The following is a 16,173-nucleotide window of genomic DNA, read 5'->3' as shown; positions in this document are numbered from 1 at the left end:
AGACTAGATGTAATTGTGAAAGGAAAAGCGAGTGTTCTCCTCACATACATACTAGAAAGTCAGAAGAGTCCCGGCATTAACTTCTCGCCTGTTAGGAGAAGCCATCCGGTGCAGCTAATTCAGTCAACATTCCAGCCTTTCCTAACTACACTAAGCCAATACAGCTAGACTGAAGATTAAGGACAAGGGAAACAATTACATCGTGTGTTACTGCCAAGGATGCAAAGACTCTAAATCTCCTTGAAGCTGAAAACAAATTAGCAGCTTTGCCTGCATCAAGCTGTCTGTCCAAATGGAGGTTTCTTTTCACAACAGTATTACTGACTGTGCTCCTTGAAGATAAGCTTTGGGGATACAAAAACATTTTCTCTAAGTTATTTCCTGTCATTTGCTTGTCTAGACCAACAGAACCATTTATAACCCAATCACCACCCACTGCTCTGAACAAACCCAAGCACAGATTTACTCCCACCCCTCAAGAATTCCTTTTCCCCCTTATTTTTATTAATTTCATGTGCCACTTGCATGGGCAGAATCAAGGTAAGAACAAATGGTGTTAGTCTGAACCAGAGTTCATGTTTCATAAAAATGCATCATCAGTTGGTAAATCTGAGCCTCCGTGCCACCTTTAATCTTCATCTGAGGGACTAACCGCCTGTCAGTTCTTGTGGAAAAACCTCCAGATGGGGTACCATGAAATAAATTACTAAAATGCTACACAACTTCACTCCCACTGCCAGTAGGAATGTGTTTGCAGGGGCGGTGTAGTCAGTCAAAATGCGTTTCAAGTCCGCTAGCATCTGCAGTTTCTCTGGTGGGCAAGAAGCCATACCTCGGTATAACACCACAATGGTTGAGGACATCAGAACTTTGAGCACTGGAGAAAGGAAAATTCAAAGAACCTGGTCTCTGCAGCTTTTGTGACACACATGCCCATACGCACACAATGGTGAGGTGACTGCTCTCAAATAAGATATGAAGGTTTGATGTGGGAAGTTTCCGAAAGACATAGGCTGGAAGGAAATGCCCGCGGTTCAGCGAATGCCTCTGCCCTCACACGCTGGGTCCTCGGGAGCTGGCAGCTCCCTGTGGACCTCTCAGCCTTCCACCAGCATTTGCAGGCACAGCTTTGCTGATGCCTTTTCTTCCCCACCAGGACAATGTTTGAACACTTTCCCAGCTAAATCTGTTTCTAACAAACCCTGACTAGCCAGCCTAATGAGAAACAAACTGCTGTGCCACTGTGTTTCAAACCAGGATCTTTCATCTTAAGTAGCCTTCCACTCTGGCAGAAATGGGGCCTAACTGGGGCCGGCAAAAATTGGTGAAGTTGAAAAAGCTTAGACATCAGCTGCTGTCAAAGAACTAAACTATACTTGCCACTTCAGAATCACACAGGTCTGACATGCTTAAAAATACTGAATTCTTAATTTTTATAAGACTCCAAGGAAAACTTTTCTTTCCTTTATACAACGATGGAAAAATGAAAGGCTTTTTCAAGTGTGTGCAGACCATGCTGAAATGTAATCCTCTCAGGATTCAACAAAAATGATCTGATTTTCATTAAGCAACAAACAACAGTAGCTTCCTGGCTTTAGTTCAGGTTGTATTAGCTCTAAATACAGGTCCCTAGCTGGGAATATTTGAAACCCAGGAACAATTGTTTGGTTTGGTTTTTTGATATTTTTTGTTTGTTTGTTTGGGTTTTGTTTGTTTGTTTGTTTGTGGGTTGGTTTGTTGGGGTTTTTTTTTTTGTGGTGGTTGTTGGTTTTGGTTGCTTTTTGGTTTTGGGGGTTTGGGTTTTTTTTTGGTGTTTTTGTGTGTGTGTGTGTGTTTTTGTTTTGTGGTTTGTTTGTTTGTTTTTAATTTCTCAGGCTTGTAACCCATGACACTTCTTACTCTGAAGCTAAATGAAGTCTACGAATATCCAGTGGTTCTTCTGGATGAAACTGGCTTGGATGCTTACAAACTTGTACTGGCTCCACTGCCACAGATCGTGGTTTGAACAAAATTTCTCAAGGAGCAAGTATTAATTCATTGCAAAACTTTCTCACAAACCACAGAACCTACAGTCATGACTTTCAGGACTTTAATAAAATTGTAGAGAATAATCTAGAAAGTTGGGTGGTTTTTTTAAATCCATAACACACATTAGAAGTAAAACTCTGCTAAAGGTTGACACCAGTTTATCTCTTCCTTAAGGAAAATAGCTCCTTTAGTGAAACCTGAGACTCTTCTTTCTGTTTCTAAAACCTCCCAACTAGAGGGGGTCACATAGCCTCAGGCTTTAAAAGATCCACAAAAGCCAGCTGTATATGAATGCAAGGTTAAGAAGCACAGGTCCAGTCACTGTCGGGGAAAGTAAACAGGCAGTAAAATGTAATTACTTGTTTCTACCTACTTAAATGCTGAAGTATAAGTGACTGGGTGAAAAAACAAAACAAAACACCTCTAGACTAACTGAGGACTGATCTAGAACTGCCTGCGCTTGAAACCGATTCTCCAAAATGCTTGTCCTCAGTGTTAGGGACCAGCTACAGAATGGCCACATACTCACAACTAACTTCAGTTCCCTTTTATTAATGGAGATTTTTATACTATTAGCCAAGTCACTAGAAAAGAAACAAATGGCCTCATCAGCCTGATAATGCCCATACAGAAACAATAAAACTCAAACAAAACAAAATCACTTAAATACCGGAAAACAACACCCCAAGCAAAGCCCTAGGAAACTTCCCAAGTGAGCATAACAAGATATCAATTAAAACAAAACCAAACAAAAGTAGGGGAAAAGAAGGCTTTTCTTAAAAATTCTTTTTTGTTCTGATGAAATCTTTAACAAGGGTGGTAAATTCTGCCATTAAAAATTAATTCTATAGCCTTTTATCTCAATAGCTATATACCCTTAAAAATTCTTTATGATTTAAATTTAAATTACAAATAATAAATTTGTAAATACAAACCAGTGTTACTTTTGATGGATATACAAGTGTTTCTGCTTTAGTTGATACTCCTAAAAAAAACACCCAAACCAACCCAAACCCACAGAATTAAAGCAAAGCGCTCTAGTACTGACTTTTTCGGTTTATTCCAGATGGTTTTGGTGTTTTTTCCCCTAAATCTCATGGCATTTGGTGATATAAAATTGATGAACCTCAATTGTGGTTTCCATTGCAACACTAGCTTTAGCAAATCTAGACCTAGTTTTTCAGTCTAAATCAAGAAAGCAATTTCCCTTGAGCTTTCGGTTTTTTATATATATTATTTGCTATTACACTCAACCTCTGCCTTTCTTGTCTCCCTTTTTTAGAACAAAAATATAAGCTGTAATCTTTTAATAACCCTGAAGGCCAAAGAATTCTTCACTGTTCAAACTTTTTAAATGGAGGCTTTCCTCCTGCTTTTTGGATTGTCTCTTGTCACCAAGATTTCCAGACTAGTAGCTAGTTACAACCACATCAGAAATAACTGCAAAAAATTATGAATATGCCCTCAGGGTGACAAAATGTAAGTTTCCAATGATTATAAAAAATGAAAAGCTGCCCGTGAGGCCAGCCACTGATCTTACACAAGCACGTTAGTCCCAATGCCAAAAGCAGCTTTTCAGTACACAGCCTGAAACAAAGGGAAAATGTAATAAAAAAAATATTTTATTAAATTGGTATTAATCTGCATTAGCGAAAACATACAGTTCTGCAACTGAGAGAACCTCCTATTGTTCTCCACTGCAGCAGACCAGCGATACTTAGGAGTATAACAAAACTGGAAGATCACAGCTTGTCCTGAGTAGTTAAATGATGTACAAAGTTAAGAGTGACTGTGAGAACATCTTTAAATAAGTTAATAATAGATTGATAAATAAGTTTATAAATGGTTAATAAATAAGTTTAATCCCTGAACCACACCAGTTAAAGATACCATTTTAGTTGTGCTTTCATTCCTTACTCCAGTGGTATTTATTTTGTAAGAAAACACTTGCACGCATACACACTTTATTCATTAGAAATCATCTCTCCCCCCTGCTATCTACAAATCCAAACACCACATGTTGCAAGTATGTTTTACTGGAACAGTCTCACTTCTAAGCAATCTGCTGCTATTGAGATTTCACTTTTGAGCAGTAAATGCTCAAAACTGTTGCTTTTCTTAAAGCAACTCCTTCAGTGTTCATAACCTCACTGCTTGAGCAGGCTCAGTTTCACATTCAAATAGCTCCAAGCAAATGTTTCCAATTTCAATTAGCCTCCTTCCTTTCTCTATGCACCCTCCCTGCCCCCATATGCTTGTTTGTAAAAGGGATAATTTTCTATGTATGTACAAGCAGTGCAGGGGAGCATTCCTTTGTAGCAGCCTGGCAATATACAGCTTTTTATGTAAGCACTGTCTGGAATTTGTTAAGCTTTTTCATTCTCTGCTTTAGGTTATACCAAGAGAGTTGAACCTAGTCTTCTCACTGAGCTGTAAAATGTGGCATTTGCCGAGTTCCTTTAGAGAAACTGGCCATTCCTGTCCTGGCTAAATAAGACCCTTTGGATATTTTTGTTCAGGTACTGCAACTGTACTGTGGCTATGCTCTGCTTAGCATTACATCTGTACCTGTAAGAGTGAAGCAACAAGGCGAGCAGTAGGCAGTAAACAAATCAAACATCCCTCTACGCAATAGCCATGTACAGCCTCTCTAAACAAAGTTGCAGGACTAGCACTAGTTAGACCCTGCAGTGTGTGTATGTTCAAGGAGGAATGATGACATTTAAATACCAAATTTAATATATACACAAATTTCCCAAGTACTTTTCTTCCAGTTGTGGTCTGCAGTTTTCAAAAATCTTGTGAAGCGATTGTGTTGGGAAGGAATGGAAGAGGTAATGAACTAGCTTGACTTCTCCACTGCATTAAGACAGCCTGGAAATTAGCAGTGTTTGTACCTAATTTTTTTCCTTCCCCCACGTTCCAGATCTTCACTAATCTGTGATGCTTTCCATCACCTACACAAATGCTTTAAACTTAAATTACTATTTACATGAATGAGTAATTGAATATTTCTGGAAAAATTAATGCTTTGTAAAAGAATCAGAATTAAATTCAAAGAGGTCAAAGTATCTCCCATCTGACATACAGCTCTGCCAACAGGGCACATTCGTAGCCTATTTTGCATTTCTGCTTCACTGAGAAGGTGTATACTGACATGATTTATCTACTGTTTGCTGTGAACAAAGAGCCTACGAGGGTTTGGTTACCGCAGCCTAGCTGATTCATGGCAACTCATTAAAGCCACATCAATTCAACCATGTGCACCTGGTTCATAAGAGCCAGTCCCAATGGTTTAAAACCATTTTAAGGAGCTTCTGTAGATACATGGGGTTGGGCTCTATTTGCTTCATTTATTTTAGATGAAAGTAGTATCAGATAGACTGCAAATGGTTTTCTAATTGGAAAATTGAAGATGTCCAACGGGGTAATGGTTGGACTTGATGATCTTAAAGGTCTTTTCCAACCTAAATGATTCTATGATTTGGTCAAAACCAGTCCCCTTTCTTGTTCTCTCAGCACAAACATTTTGTGTTACAGCAATAAAATACATCAAAATTAGATTACTGCCATACTGGCTTTGACCAAGCAGTCCATCTAGTTCTATCCTTGCCTCTAACACTGGCCAGCATTACATATTTCAAATGCACAAGAAATACTGCAAAAGCCAGGTACAGGACAATGTCAGAATTTATGTCCCTAAACAAATGCATGCTCTAATAAGGTCAGGGAAAATACTGAGATGATTAAAAAGGCCGCTCAGTGTACCTACTGCTAAATTCATATGACAGTCCAAATCCTGCAATGTTAAACCCTTAAAATTCTTCTCAGCCTGCGTACATCCCCAAGTACAATCTCCCAAACTCCTTTTGTGAAGTAGGTAGAGCTTCCATAAAATACAAACATTTTTATGCAAGTCTCTGGCTTACCTTTGTGAGCTATAGCCTGTTCCTCTTTTGCTACAAGGTTCTATGTAACACGTACTAGGTGTCCGACTCCAAGTGCCTTGGACAGTACAATGAGACACTTGAGGTCTATAAAGATTCACCTATTTCAGGCTTCCTTAAATCCACTGATTCATTGGGTCTGATATCACAGGCAGTAGAAAGAGGAAAAATTAAACGTAACATCTCAAAATACAAACACATGTATAGGTTTTTTCAAAACAGATGACATTTTTATACTGGCTGACACTCATTCTGGTCACCAGATAACTCACATGACAGTAGAAACAGCTGGATTTTAGGTGTTCTGTTAATACAGCTAACAAACCCAACCCTATCTTCTCCACAAATCACTTCTCTGTAATACAGACATAACAAAGCCTGATTATTGAGCAATGGGTATCTTTATGCTTCTCTCCTGTAAGAATACCCACTGTCTTTCAATTCTGAAGTGAATATGGTGGTTAACAATGCCAAACCAAAGCCTCCTGTATCCAGCAAGTCAACAGTCTATATCACACAGAAAGGACAGAATATAAATGCATCCAGTCTGAAAGCTTACCTGTATTTGACAACTGTATCACTTGGTTTGTAAAGGCTATTATCTCTCTCTGTAAACCTTGCCTGATTCCAAAACAAGTGTGATTTAATCATATTTATCTGAATTTCATAGAATCATAGAATGGTTTGGGTTGGAAAGGACTGTAAGGTCATCTAGTTCCAAGCCGCCTGCCATGGGCAGGGACATCTTCCACGAGAGCAGGTTGCTTCAAGCCCCGTCCAACCCAGACTTGAACACTGCCAAGGATGGGGCATTTCCATTAATTACTGTAAATGTTCTTTGATAAAACAGATTTAAAAAAAAAAAATCTCAAATTTCTGCATTTGCTTGCTCACATATTTGACATGGCATTGCAATTTTCATTGTTTCATCATGCCTTTATATTTGTGAAAGTAGTAGAAAGGAAAATGTGGTTGTCAAACGCACATTGCTAAGAAGAATCAGAGGCAGACTACTTCTCATTCTTCTATTTCTATAGACACACACCCTTACTTATCACACATGTACAAACACATACATAACCAAAGACATTTAAAACAGACTGTTCTCTTAAAAGCTTTTGCAAATCAAACACCACATAATAAGGCAGGAAAGAATCCACATCAGCTCTTTGCAACAGGTATGTTTTCAAAACAACACCTATGCATATTAGTTGCAAAAGTGGCTGGGTTGGAAACCCATACACAACAAGTACCAGGCATGCCTCTTTGTCATCTCAGTGTTCTCCTTTCTACTGAAAATTTCTGCAAAATAGCATCAGAACTAATGCTGGGATAAATTTGGAATACCCTGGAGATGATCCGATCAGATTTCTGAGTTCCAGCAGAGTCCTATTTCTCGCATTTGACAACTAGTCTCAAGTCATAAAAATCAACCAGCTAACCCCGGTAAGAGGACACTTTAAAAAATACAACTTACTTTCCCATTATTTGTTACTGAACAACAAGAGCATGTTTACCCAAACTGCACAAAGAGGAAGAATATCACTGCAGCAATGTGACAACTCGTAACGCTGCATGTAGACAGCTTGTTCTGCACAGAAAGGCAGCAAGGTGACGGATGGCTGTCTCCTACACAGTTTTCAGCCAAACAAGGCATCATCAGAACTCATGCTTCCCACATCTAAAGGCAGACTCTACTGCTAGATGCAGAACCAAAAACAGGACATGACCGAGGGCAACTGCGTGTGAGAAACTACACAAAACAGCAAGCAATAAGCAATTTAGAAAGTTGGTTGGTGGTTTCCCTTTTTTCTGTGTCATTTTTATTTCCTCCAGGCAGTAAGAAACAATTACTGCTTTCTTCACAACTGTTTTCCCAGAAGATAATTGCACAATTTAGTAAGTATCTGATTCTAGATAAAGCTTATTTCTTAGTATAGAAATACAAACTTTCAGCAGCTGTTTCCCAGAGTATCGTAAGAACCAAACAAACAAAAAATATACTCCAGTAACACTACCAAGCTGGTTTTTGTGAAGGACTGTTACCATTACTGGATGGTAGTTTCTGGTGCCAAATATCTACATCAGCTGCCAACTTGCAGGTTGACATGCCTGTAACCATTTCTCATTCCACTACTTCAGGGTAGCTTCAACTAATTCCTTCAGTATTATTATGTAAAGCCATTAACACCACTGTGGACACATTATCAAGTCATACCCAAACAAGGTTGTATGCAGATAAAAATGCCTACAGCATACATATGTAAAAATTAAACACTACACAACTTCCTAGTGCAACTGAAAAATGCCCATGTGATAACTACCAGTCTCAGTCAATTATATGAGTAACCAGCTATGGTTAGTTACAAAGCCCTTTAATAAAATGTGACAGACTTCAGATGCCAGCTTCCCTCTACATGTCTTAAGATTGAAACGCTGGGAAAAATGGTGTGGTTTATTAAATCTGTCGATCAAGTGAACTGAATAGACTGGCATAGAATAAATGAAAAGAGATGTAGTAACAACACTCTTTTGATCTGCCAGTTTTGTCTGAAATCCAATGCTGCTTTTTTCCCCCCCTTCGGAGTGATTATCTTAAAAGTATGACTAATAAAACCAAACATCATTCTTTTTCTGACCTTGAAGAACAAATGCAACAGAACATGACAACCTGTTTAACATTTTTAAAAGAAAACTGGTTATTTCAGATACCAAAAACATTCAAAACATGAATTCTCAAGTATATGCCTTGTCCTTTTTAACGCTGATATTACATTTAATAATGAGTTCTACATACACTATATGATTTCATCTTTTTCTACTCACTCTACCATTCTTATAACAACTGTGATCACCACATCCTTTTTGTATTTGCATTCCCACAGCTAGTTGTTGCAGCATATGAAGGCTGCTCTGCAGCACATTTGGTTCATAGTACCCATATGCCATAGAGTATGCAGACATGCTACAAGCCTATTCTAATCACCTCACAACTCATCTTACTAAAATTAGATACAAAGTAATTCAGGTATCTGAAAAGCCAAGGTCAGAAATGTTCATACCTTCTTAGAATTGTTTTATGTTAAAAACTTATCAGATATATAGACAGCTAGGTAGGTATCAGTTTGCATGTGTGTTTTTAACAGGTTTGGAAAGCAGTGAAAGGAGTAAATATGAACCAAACCTACGGGCATCACAAAATAATTTTTTTATTTCAGTTGGTCATTATGAACATCACGATGGTTTTAGATGACACCAATTACAAAGATTGCAGTTAGAGTATTCTGGATTTTCATCAATTTAGGAAAGGTCATGTTCTGGCCTAATTGAAGTCATAACTGGAAATCATAACTGGAAAATTGAGTATCTGATAATCTTTCTTCTGTTAAAGATAAATAGAAGACCCATCTGCACCTTGTTTTCTAAAATTTGGCAGAAATGGCTTCACACAAGCTGGTACGTAGCTGCTTCCATGAACATGGCAGAAAATTTGAAAACAGATAAATATATACATATATGTGTTCCCCAAACATCAAAACTTAATTAAAATGCAAAAATGATCATTAGGAACTCATTTTTTTGTAATAAAGCGTTGATTGTGAACACTGGGAAAAACAGTAAAATTTATGTTATTCTCTTGTCAGCAGGCCTCTGAAACAGTAAACCACAAAAAGCACAGTACAACCATACAATATGAAATTCTATCAATTATCTTCAGTTTCTTAATCTACATTCTAGCTATATTTCTAGAGTATTTTAGAATCCCATTTTATGTATTATTGTAGTCACTCATAGCTGTAGTGTTGCCAAACAGTACTTGTAAAGCTGTGAAAACAGGCACATTCTAAACCGTTTTGCTTAAACATACCATCACTGAACTCTTGAGTTGTTTCAGAAAATTGTTTTAGACAAGTTGGGGAAAGGTTAAGGAAGTTAATTTCTATTAACTAACAAGAGTTTTTAAACCAGTAGAGTGCTGAGTCACTGGTAAATGGAATGTCATCCTGACCAGAATGTGCTTTTTTTAATAGTTCATTTCTGGTGCCAAACCTTTAACAAGGCAGGCTTCTTAAATTCAGTGGGGTCAGAAGTTTAGTTTATTCAGCAAGAATTAACACTATTAACAGCTACTGCTCTTTCATGTCAACACAGTTAGCACCCACACGTTCCAGCTCTGTTTAAAACAGGCCAGTCAAGGAAGATTGGAGCTGCCAAGGGCAGTCATCTCTGCAGTGATATTTTTAAACAGAATTTATACTGTGCTTTAAAAACAATCTAAAAGGATCAATCTACCTTATGAATCTGCTGTAGACATACACAGAGAGAAAGATAGATGGATGAAAGCATATAAAAGCAAGTAAATCTGACTCTCTCTATTGATTTTTGAGAGGACAGTGTAGAGCACTTTGGTGAGGTCTTATATATCACTGCAAAGGACCAAATGCCATTGTGTGTATGTTTGAAGGATGTCAGGATGTGTCATGAAGCAATGCACTGTTTATTCTTTCATTATATCCCTTTGTAAACAATCTTGTTTTCTCTGTTGAGGGAGGTAAGTCACTAAAAATTAAATAATCCTTAAAACAAGCATAAGAACAATCAAAGGAAGACTCTCAAGCAGCTGTTACTAGAGAAATCCAATATTACTAAAGCAAAAATTGCAAAAGTTTAGTGTACACATGCAGTATTTTTAGCATTAACTGGAGAAAGCTGGTATTTTAATAATGAGCTTTTGAAAACCAAAATGGAAAAATATGCATATCACAGCATAATCCCCTTCCTACTTACTTTGTTCTAAATCATAGCAACTCAACATTTAATATCCCCCAAAGCTCTCCAGCACTCCTACTTGGCCTGCAAAGGATATTAGTGAAAACACTCTGGTTTAGATAGCACTTCTTCACCAGATGGAATACTTCTCTTCAACCAAGAATGCTTTCCTCTTAAAGCATGTTTCAAATAACCAAAATGCAAACAATAGACATATCAAACTGAATTTCTGCAGGGTCTCAGGGACTTTTATTTTACATAATAGTGACATTTTTTTATCACAGTGTCTGAGTTACAAAATACTCAGCTTTCAAAGTTTTCATCTAAACTATTCATATATCCACTCCCATCACATATACCTCCCTCATGATTACATTTAAATATCATATTTATGCTATTCTATTAGCTATTTCTCCATATGCTTTTTCTCAACATAGCAATAGGAAACAATTCTATTTTAACTTGGGTTGCCTGGTAGGTCATTTGGTAAATATAGTTGCTTAAATAATGAAAAATCTGACTTTTTTTTAAATAAAAACTCACTAACTGAGCTACAAAGCTGTGACTGCCATTGTACATAATTGCATGATGACAGACTATCACGCCCTTAGTTAGCACCATGGCAGATAGAGCAAAGTCTCCTCCTTGTTAACATATCTCACAAACAAACTGAATGGAAAAAACAATTTACCTTCTTCAGTTTCATGCCACACAATTCCTTCCAGGTTCACGCTGGTCCCAGGTTCACAGGGTCCAAGGCATTCGGGTTCTGTTACTACTCCAACCTCACAAGTATTTACACCCACTGAACGAGTCCGTACCAAAAGCTGCTCGACTGGTGCTGCAATATTGCATGAAGATGGGGAAAAGTAGGAAGGCAGAATCTGAGGTGTGATACTGCTGGAAATCGGAGGTGGAGGTGCAGGTACTGTAAACAGGGGATCAACCTGAAAACAACAGACAAACTTACTATAATGGTGCTGTGAGATTTAAAACAATACAGAACAAAAAACAAAGACAGATATTAGAAAGATTTAAAAAAGAAAAAAAGCCCAGTTTGCTGAGATCGCGTTTGTGTATGCAAGGATTTGGTGTATCATCACACGTAATTTCAGTCTTACAAGTTTAATTTTTTTTACATCAGCCCAAATGCTGCAAAAATATCTATCATGCTAAACAAGGCAAATTGCTACGTTTCTACAAGACTATCCCCTATTGTCATAGACCACTAGTATGAAATAATAATACATTTTAAAAACAAGGATTAAGGCCACTTTTTTCTTGGCAGTGACAGAGACTGATTTATGGATGGAAATTAATTTTGCAAACTGGAAACTTCATTTTCTATTTAAAGAAAAACATTTATGAAGACAGTACAAAGACATATAAATGCCATTTCTTCATATGCATCACAGACAAATTAGCACTTGGAACAATTCTAATATGCATATGGCATCAAAGATAATCTCTTGTTATCCAATCATTTAAAATACAGTATGATCACCCACCTCACAGCTTACAGGTAACATTTACATCTTTCTACTTGAAATAACAGATGAGGACTTTTACAAGAATACATCCAAACACCTAATTTCTCAGGGTTTTCAAAATGTATTTTTGGAAGAATATAACTCACCAGACAATCAGTTTGTACACTGACAACTCCCATAGAGACAGTATCTATATATGAACTGAAGAGGTTATCTTTCCCATATGACTTCCAATATACCCAGCAGATCTGCTGTATTCAGATTTGGCCTGAGGCTTCTCGGCATTTTACTGTGGCCATAAGGTTCTTTGTCACATAAAAGATAGCTAAATGAGGGTATAAGTGTGCCCACTCAGATTAGCTCAACCACCTAAAATTCGTATTTATTTGGCCCACTGGATTATAGATATCACACCAAGAAACCATTCTTCAATCCAATGATTTTTTTTTAAATGGCCACTTTCTAGCTGCTTTCAAAGAGATGCTCAAATGTCTTTATGCTGTTTATAATTTTGGACCCCTTAAGAAGACTCATCAGAAAAGACATAATGACTGACTGTATGTTGTCATACAGGTTTTGCTCAAATGTATCTTAATGTAGACCAAAGTTAATTCTGCTTTGTTTTAAAGCCAAGTGGGCAAATGGGGATACAAACCTAAGAGTATTATTCTTGTATTTTATATCCTTTGTATCACAGATCAGCTCACTTTGTCACACGACCACTTTTCATAAGGAGATAATAAAATGGAAATCTAAAATTAAAGATAACTTTTTAAAAATTGTCACAGTTCTTCCGCTTCAAGCATTATTCATACATATAAACTAAGAGCCAACACTTCATGCACACAAGCTTTAAGTGTGCTAAATGCATAAAAAAAATGTTTTGTGTGGTCTTTGTATGACCAGCCTGGATTCTGATCTCAATTACACTAGGACTAGGGAAGAAAGAGGAGGGACCTATAACCACATTCTTCTCCAAAGTCCTCCTCATTTGGTGGAGGTTCTTTTCATTTAGGGCAAAAATAATCTTCAGGTTAGAGATAGAACAAGGTGGGGAAAAAAATCAACGTAAAACATGAATACTAAAAGCATCCATTAGGAGTAAAAAACTGCCAATACCAATAAACCCTGCTGAGTCTACTGACACAGAGCTCCTGTGTCATAAAAACAATTCAGTCAAGCAATGATACCTTGGTTATTCTCTTTATGCTGTCGCAACTGCAGGGTTAAAGCACAGGCAAGAACACTCTGCAGAGCAAGTTTGAATGCACACAGGCAAGTCAAATATCAAGTGACCCCAACAGCAGCTGTTACTTGCAATTTTTAATAGTAAGCATGACATAAAATCATAACCATGTATGCCTAGAATGGAGGGATATGGATTCTATGCGATACAGATTCTGTCTGATGCCAAGCGGAGGCAAACAGTTGGATGGCATACAGCCCTGCTCCTTGGCGCAGGCTGCATAATGGAACTCTTTCAAGGAAACGGGGTCAGCATGTACCCCAGGCTTAATTCTTAGGAGTTCTTAACGTATCTTACTTCAAGCTAGAATAGAATCAGGAACTGGCAGGTAAACGGAGCCTAGTGCTTAAGAAAAGCTAAGCTACACCCCTTTATAGAACCATGAAATGCTGATGTTTGATAGTTTACATGGTGTTTTGTAAAGCTGTGCAAAACTTCCTACTACACATGCAACATCATTCTTCCATAAAATATACTCATCACAAAGCCAGAGAAAAACCAAAATGTTTGCTATTATCATAGTAAACTAGCCCATGTTTCAAACGAACGTGGACTGAATTGGCAGATGTGTCTTCCATTTTCCAAGTATTATAAACAGTGAGGGGGAGCTAAAGAAAGCACAGATTTGACAGTGTACCCTAACAAGTTCTTTGTTACAAATATTTGTACTCAGTTCTGGTTTATTTAGACCTGCTAATAAATTTTCATGTTCTCCATGAAACACGGAGGACATGGCCAAAGAGTGACTACTGCAGTAAAAGGTGCTGTTGCTCTGTGAATTAAAACACTACCGCTCTGGTAGAGAATTAAGTGGACATTTACTGTCCCTGATGTTCACATTCATTGCACGAATACAACTTTACTCATTAGAAAAAAACATGCTAAGCTTAAATATTGCTCCAGTTTTCCATGTTTTAAAATTATCCTGTCTTGTTTGATAATCATAACGTCAGCATAGCAAAGTGGTGGTTCTCAGCAATCACTGTAGTGACACAGTTGTTTTCATGAATTCTCCAAAGGGCACTGATGTAAGCTATTAGAGGCAAAGAGAGGCAGGAAGGCTGCCATCTCCAGTGGAAAAAAGGCACATAAGACAAACATCTGGTGGTGGCAGCCTGTCAAACTGAGGAAAGTTAATGTCAAGAACAGATGCTCTGCAGTTTCTCACTGTTATTTTTGCATGATTATTCCCAGGTGTTGGCGCATACTGAGCAGTAGTCTTGCTGTTTATCACATGAGAGATTCCAGTATGAGATTGAAAATCTGAATCCGAGGAAGGTTATTTACATAGATGCTCTCTTTATACACATAATCAAAGGGCTCCAAAAAAGACAGAAATATTCAAGCAATATTTTTTTCATTCACCTAATTTCAAGAGCTTTTGAGAGCTGATTAGTGGCAAAGGCTGCAAAGCTGGAGTGTTTTTCATAGCAGCTTTCCCCTGCCAAGTGTTTGACTGTATCACAGAGCTATGGCACTTAGCAGTAGAAAGCTCCCAGAAAATGAAGAATGCCTGCCAAGTAATGTAGTGAGTGCTCCATGGACATCTCCTCTATCTGAACATGAAAAATAAATAAATAAATACATAAATTTGGTGGCTGCATAACATTAGTCAGTATGAAGAAAAGCATATGGAAGAGAAAGGACATATTATTAAGACTTTCTAATCACCAGAGTTCTCCCTCAGTTACTTGGGCACTTTACATGCTGGAATTAAGTTCTGCTCATCTTCCTGATGCAACGTAAGCTTCTAAAATTATGTCTGAAAATTAACATTTTTGTGTCCTTTGTATACAATTTCCTGACAACCAGGACAGAATCCAGTGTGTAATGCTGAGCTCACAGAAGAATGTACACAGAATTGAGGGGACTTTCCAAGCCAAAAAGTGCCCAACTTCATACTACTGCGACCAGCCATATCATATTCCCATTCCTACAGGAACGGGAGAATTTTATGTCTTTATGGGACAGAATCACTCACGTACTCCTGTAGGAAACTCATCTGAATGAAAGAAGAGCGAGATACCAGAACACCTATGGCCCTATTTGACATGGTTCTAACCTGACAGAAGCAGATCTACACTAGTATTCAAAATAAAATCACTTTTCAGAGAGATTTAAACATTTAATTTTTGATCATATTATTAAGTGGGAGTATTCTGTATCAATGTATTTCATTCATTCCAACTTTCAGAGGGTGTGTATCTTCAGTGTGAAATGTTTCTGTCATAAATGACAAAATGTAAGCTAGAAAAGAGTTGCCGTGCAGCCAGGCCATGTGATGTGACCCAGCAAAGTATGCTATCACGTACATAACTATGAACGTATGTGCAGTTCCACCTCATTAATGGAGGTGTATCTTTGAAGGCATGTCTCAATGATGACACAGTCTACCAAATGGGGTCATACACTACTGCAGTGACACCCACTAGGTGATTTTGAAATGTATGCGCCAGAAGCCATTTAATCCATCTACCAATATACAGCCTGGAGATAGGTAGAGGAGCAGGTTCAAGGCTTGGGATAAGCCCTTCCAAAAAAGCACTGCTTTTTAAATTGAGAAGAAATCTACAGTAAGCATTCCCAGTGGGAAAGTCTGCACTAGTAGAAAGAATGTGGAAAGAAGATCTGAATCCCATTATAGGATATACCTAAAAAACCAAAGCCTGGCCCTTTGCAAAACTAAATCCTT

The 16,173-nt window shown here is 37.7% G+C and overlaps 1 protein-coding gene across 3 annotated transcripts in view; it reads right to left on the bottom strand.

The window, feature by feature from the left end:
• The window catches only part of ZNF608 (zinc finger protein 608), an 84,908-nt gene that overhangs the window by 35,140 nt on the left and 33,595 nt on the right, over positions 1-16,173 (bottom strand). For all 3 annotated transcript variants that reach the window (XM_030470126.1, XM_030470127.1, XM_030470125.1), the window contains exon 3: positions 11,437-11,692. In XM_030470126.1, the coding sequence (XP_030325986.1) occupies positions 11,437-11,692 (256 nt within the window). The remainder of the gene's footprint in view (positions 1-11,436; positions 11,693-16,173) is intronic.

Source organism: Strigops habroptila, chromosome Z, assembly GCF_004027225.2.
Source record: "Strigops habroptila isolate Jane chromosome Z, bStrHab1.2.pri, whole genome shotgun sequence".
In the NCBI taxonomy this organism is placed as follows: Eukaryota; Metazoa; Chordata; class Aves; order Psittaciformes; family Psittacidae; genus Strigops; species Strigops habroptila.
This window is presented reverse-complemented; position numbering and strand designations above follow the sequence as displayed.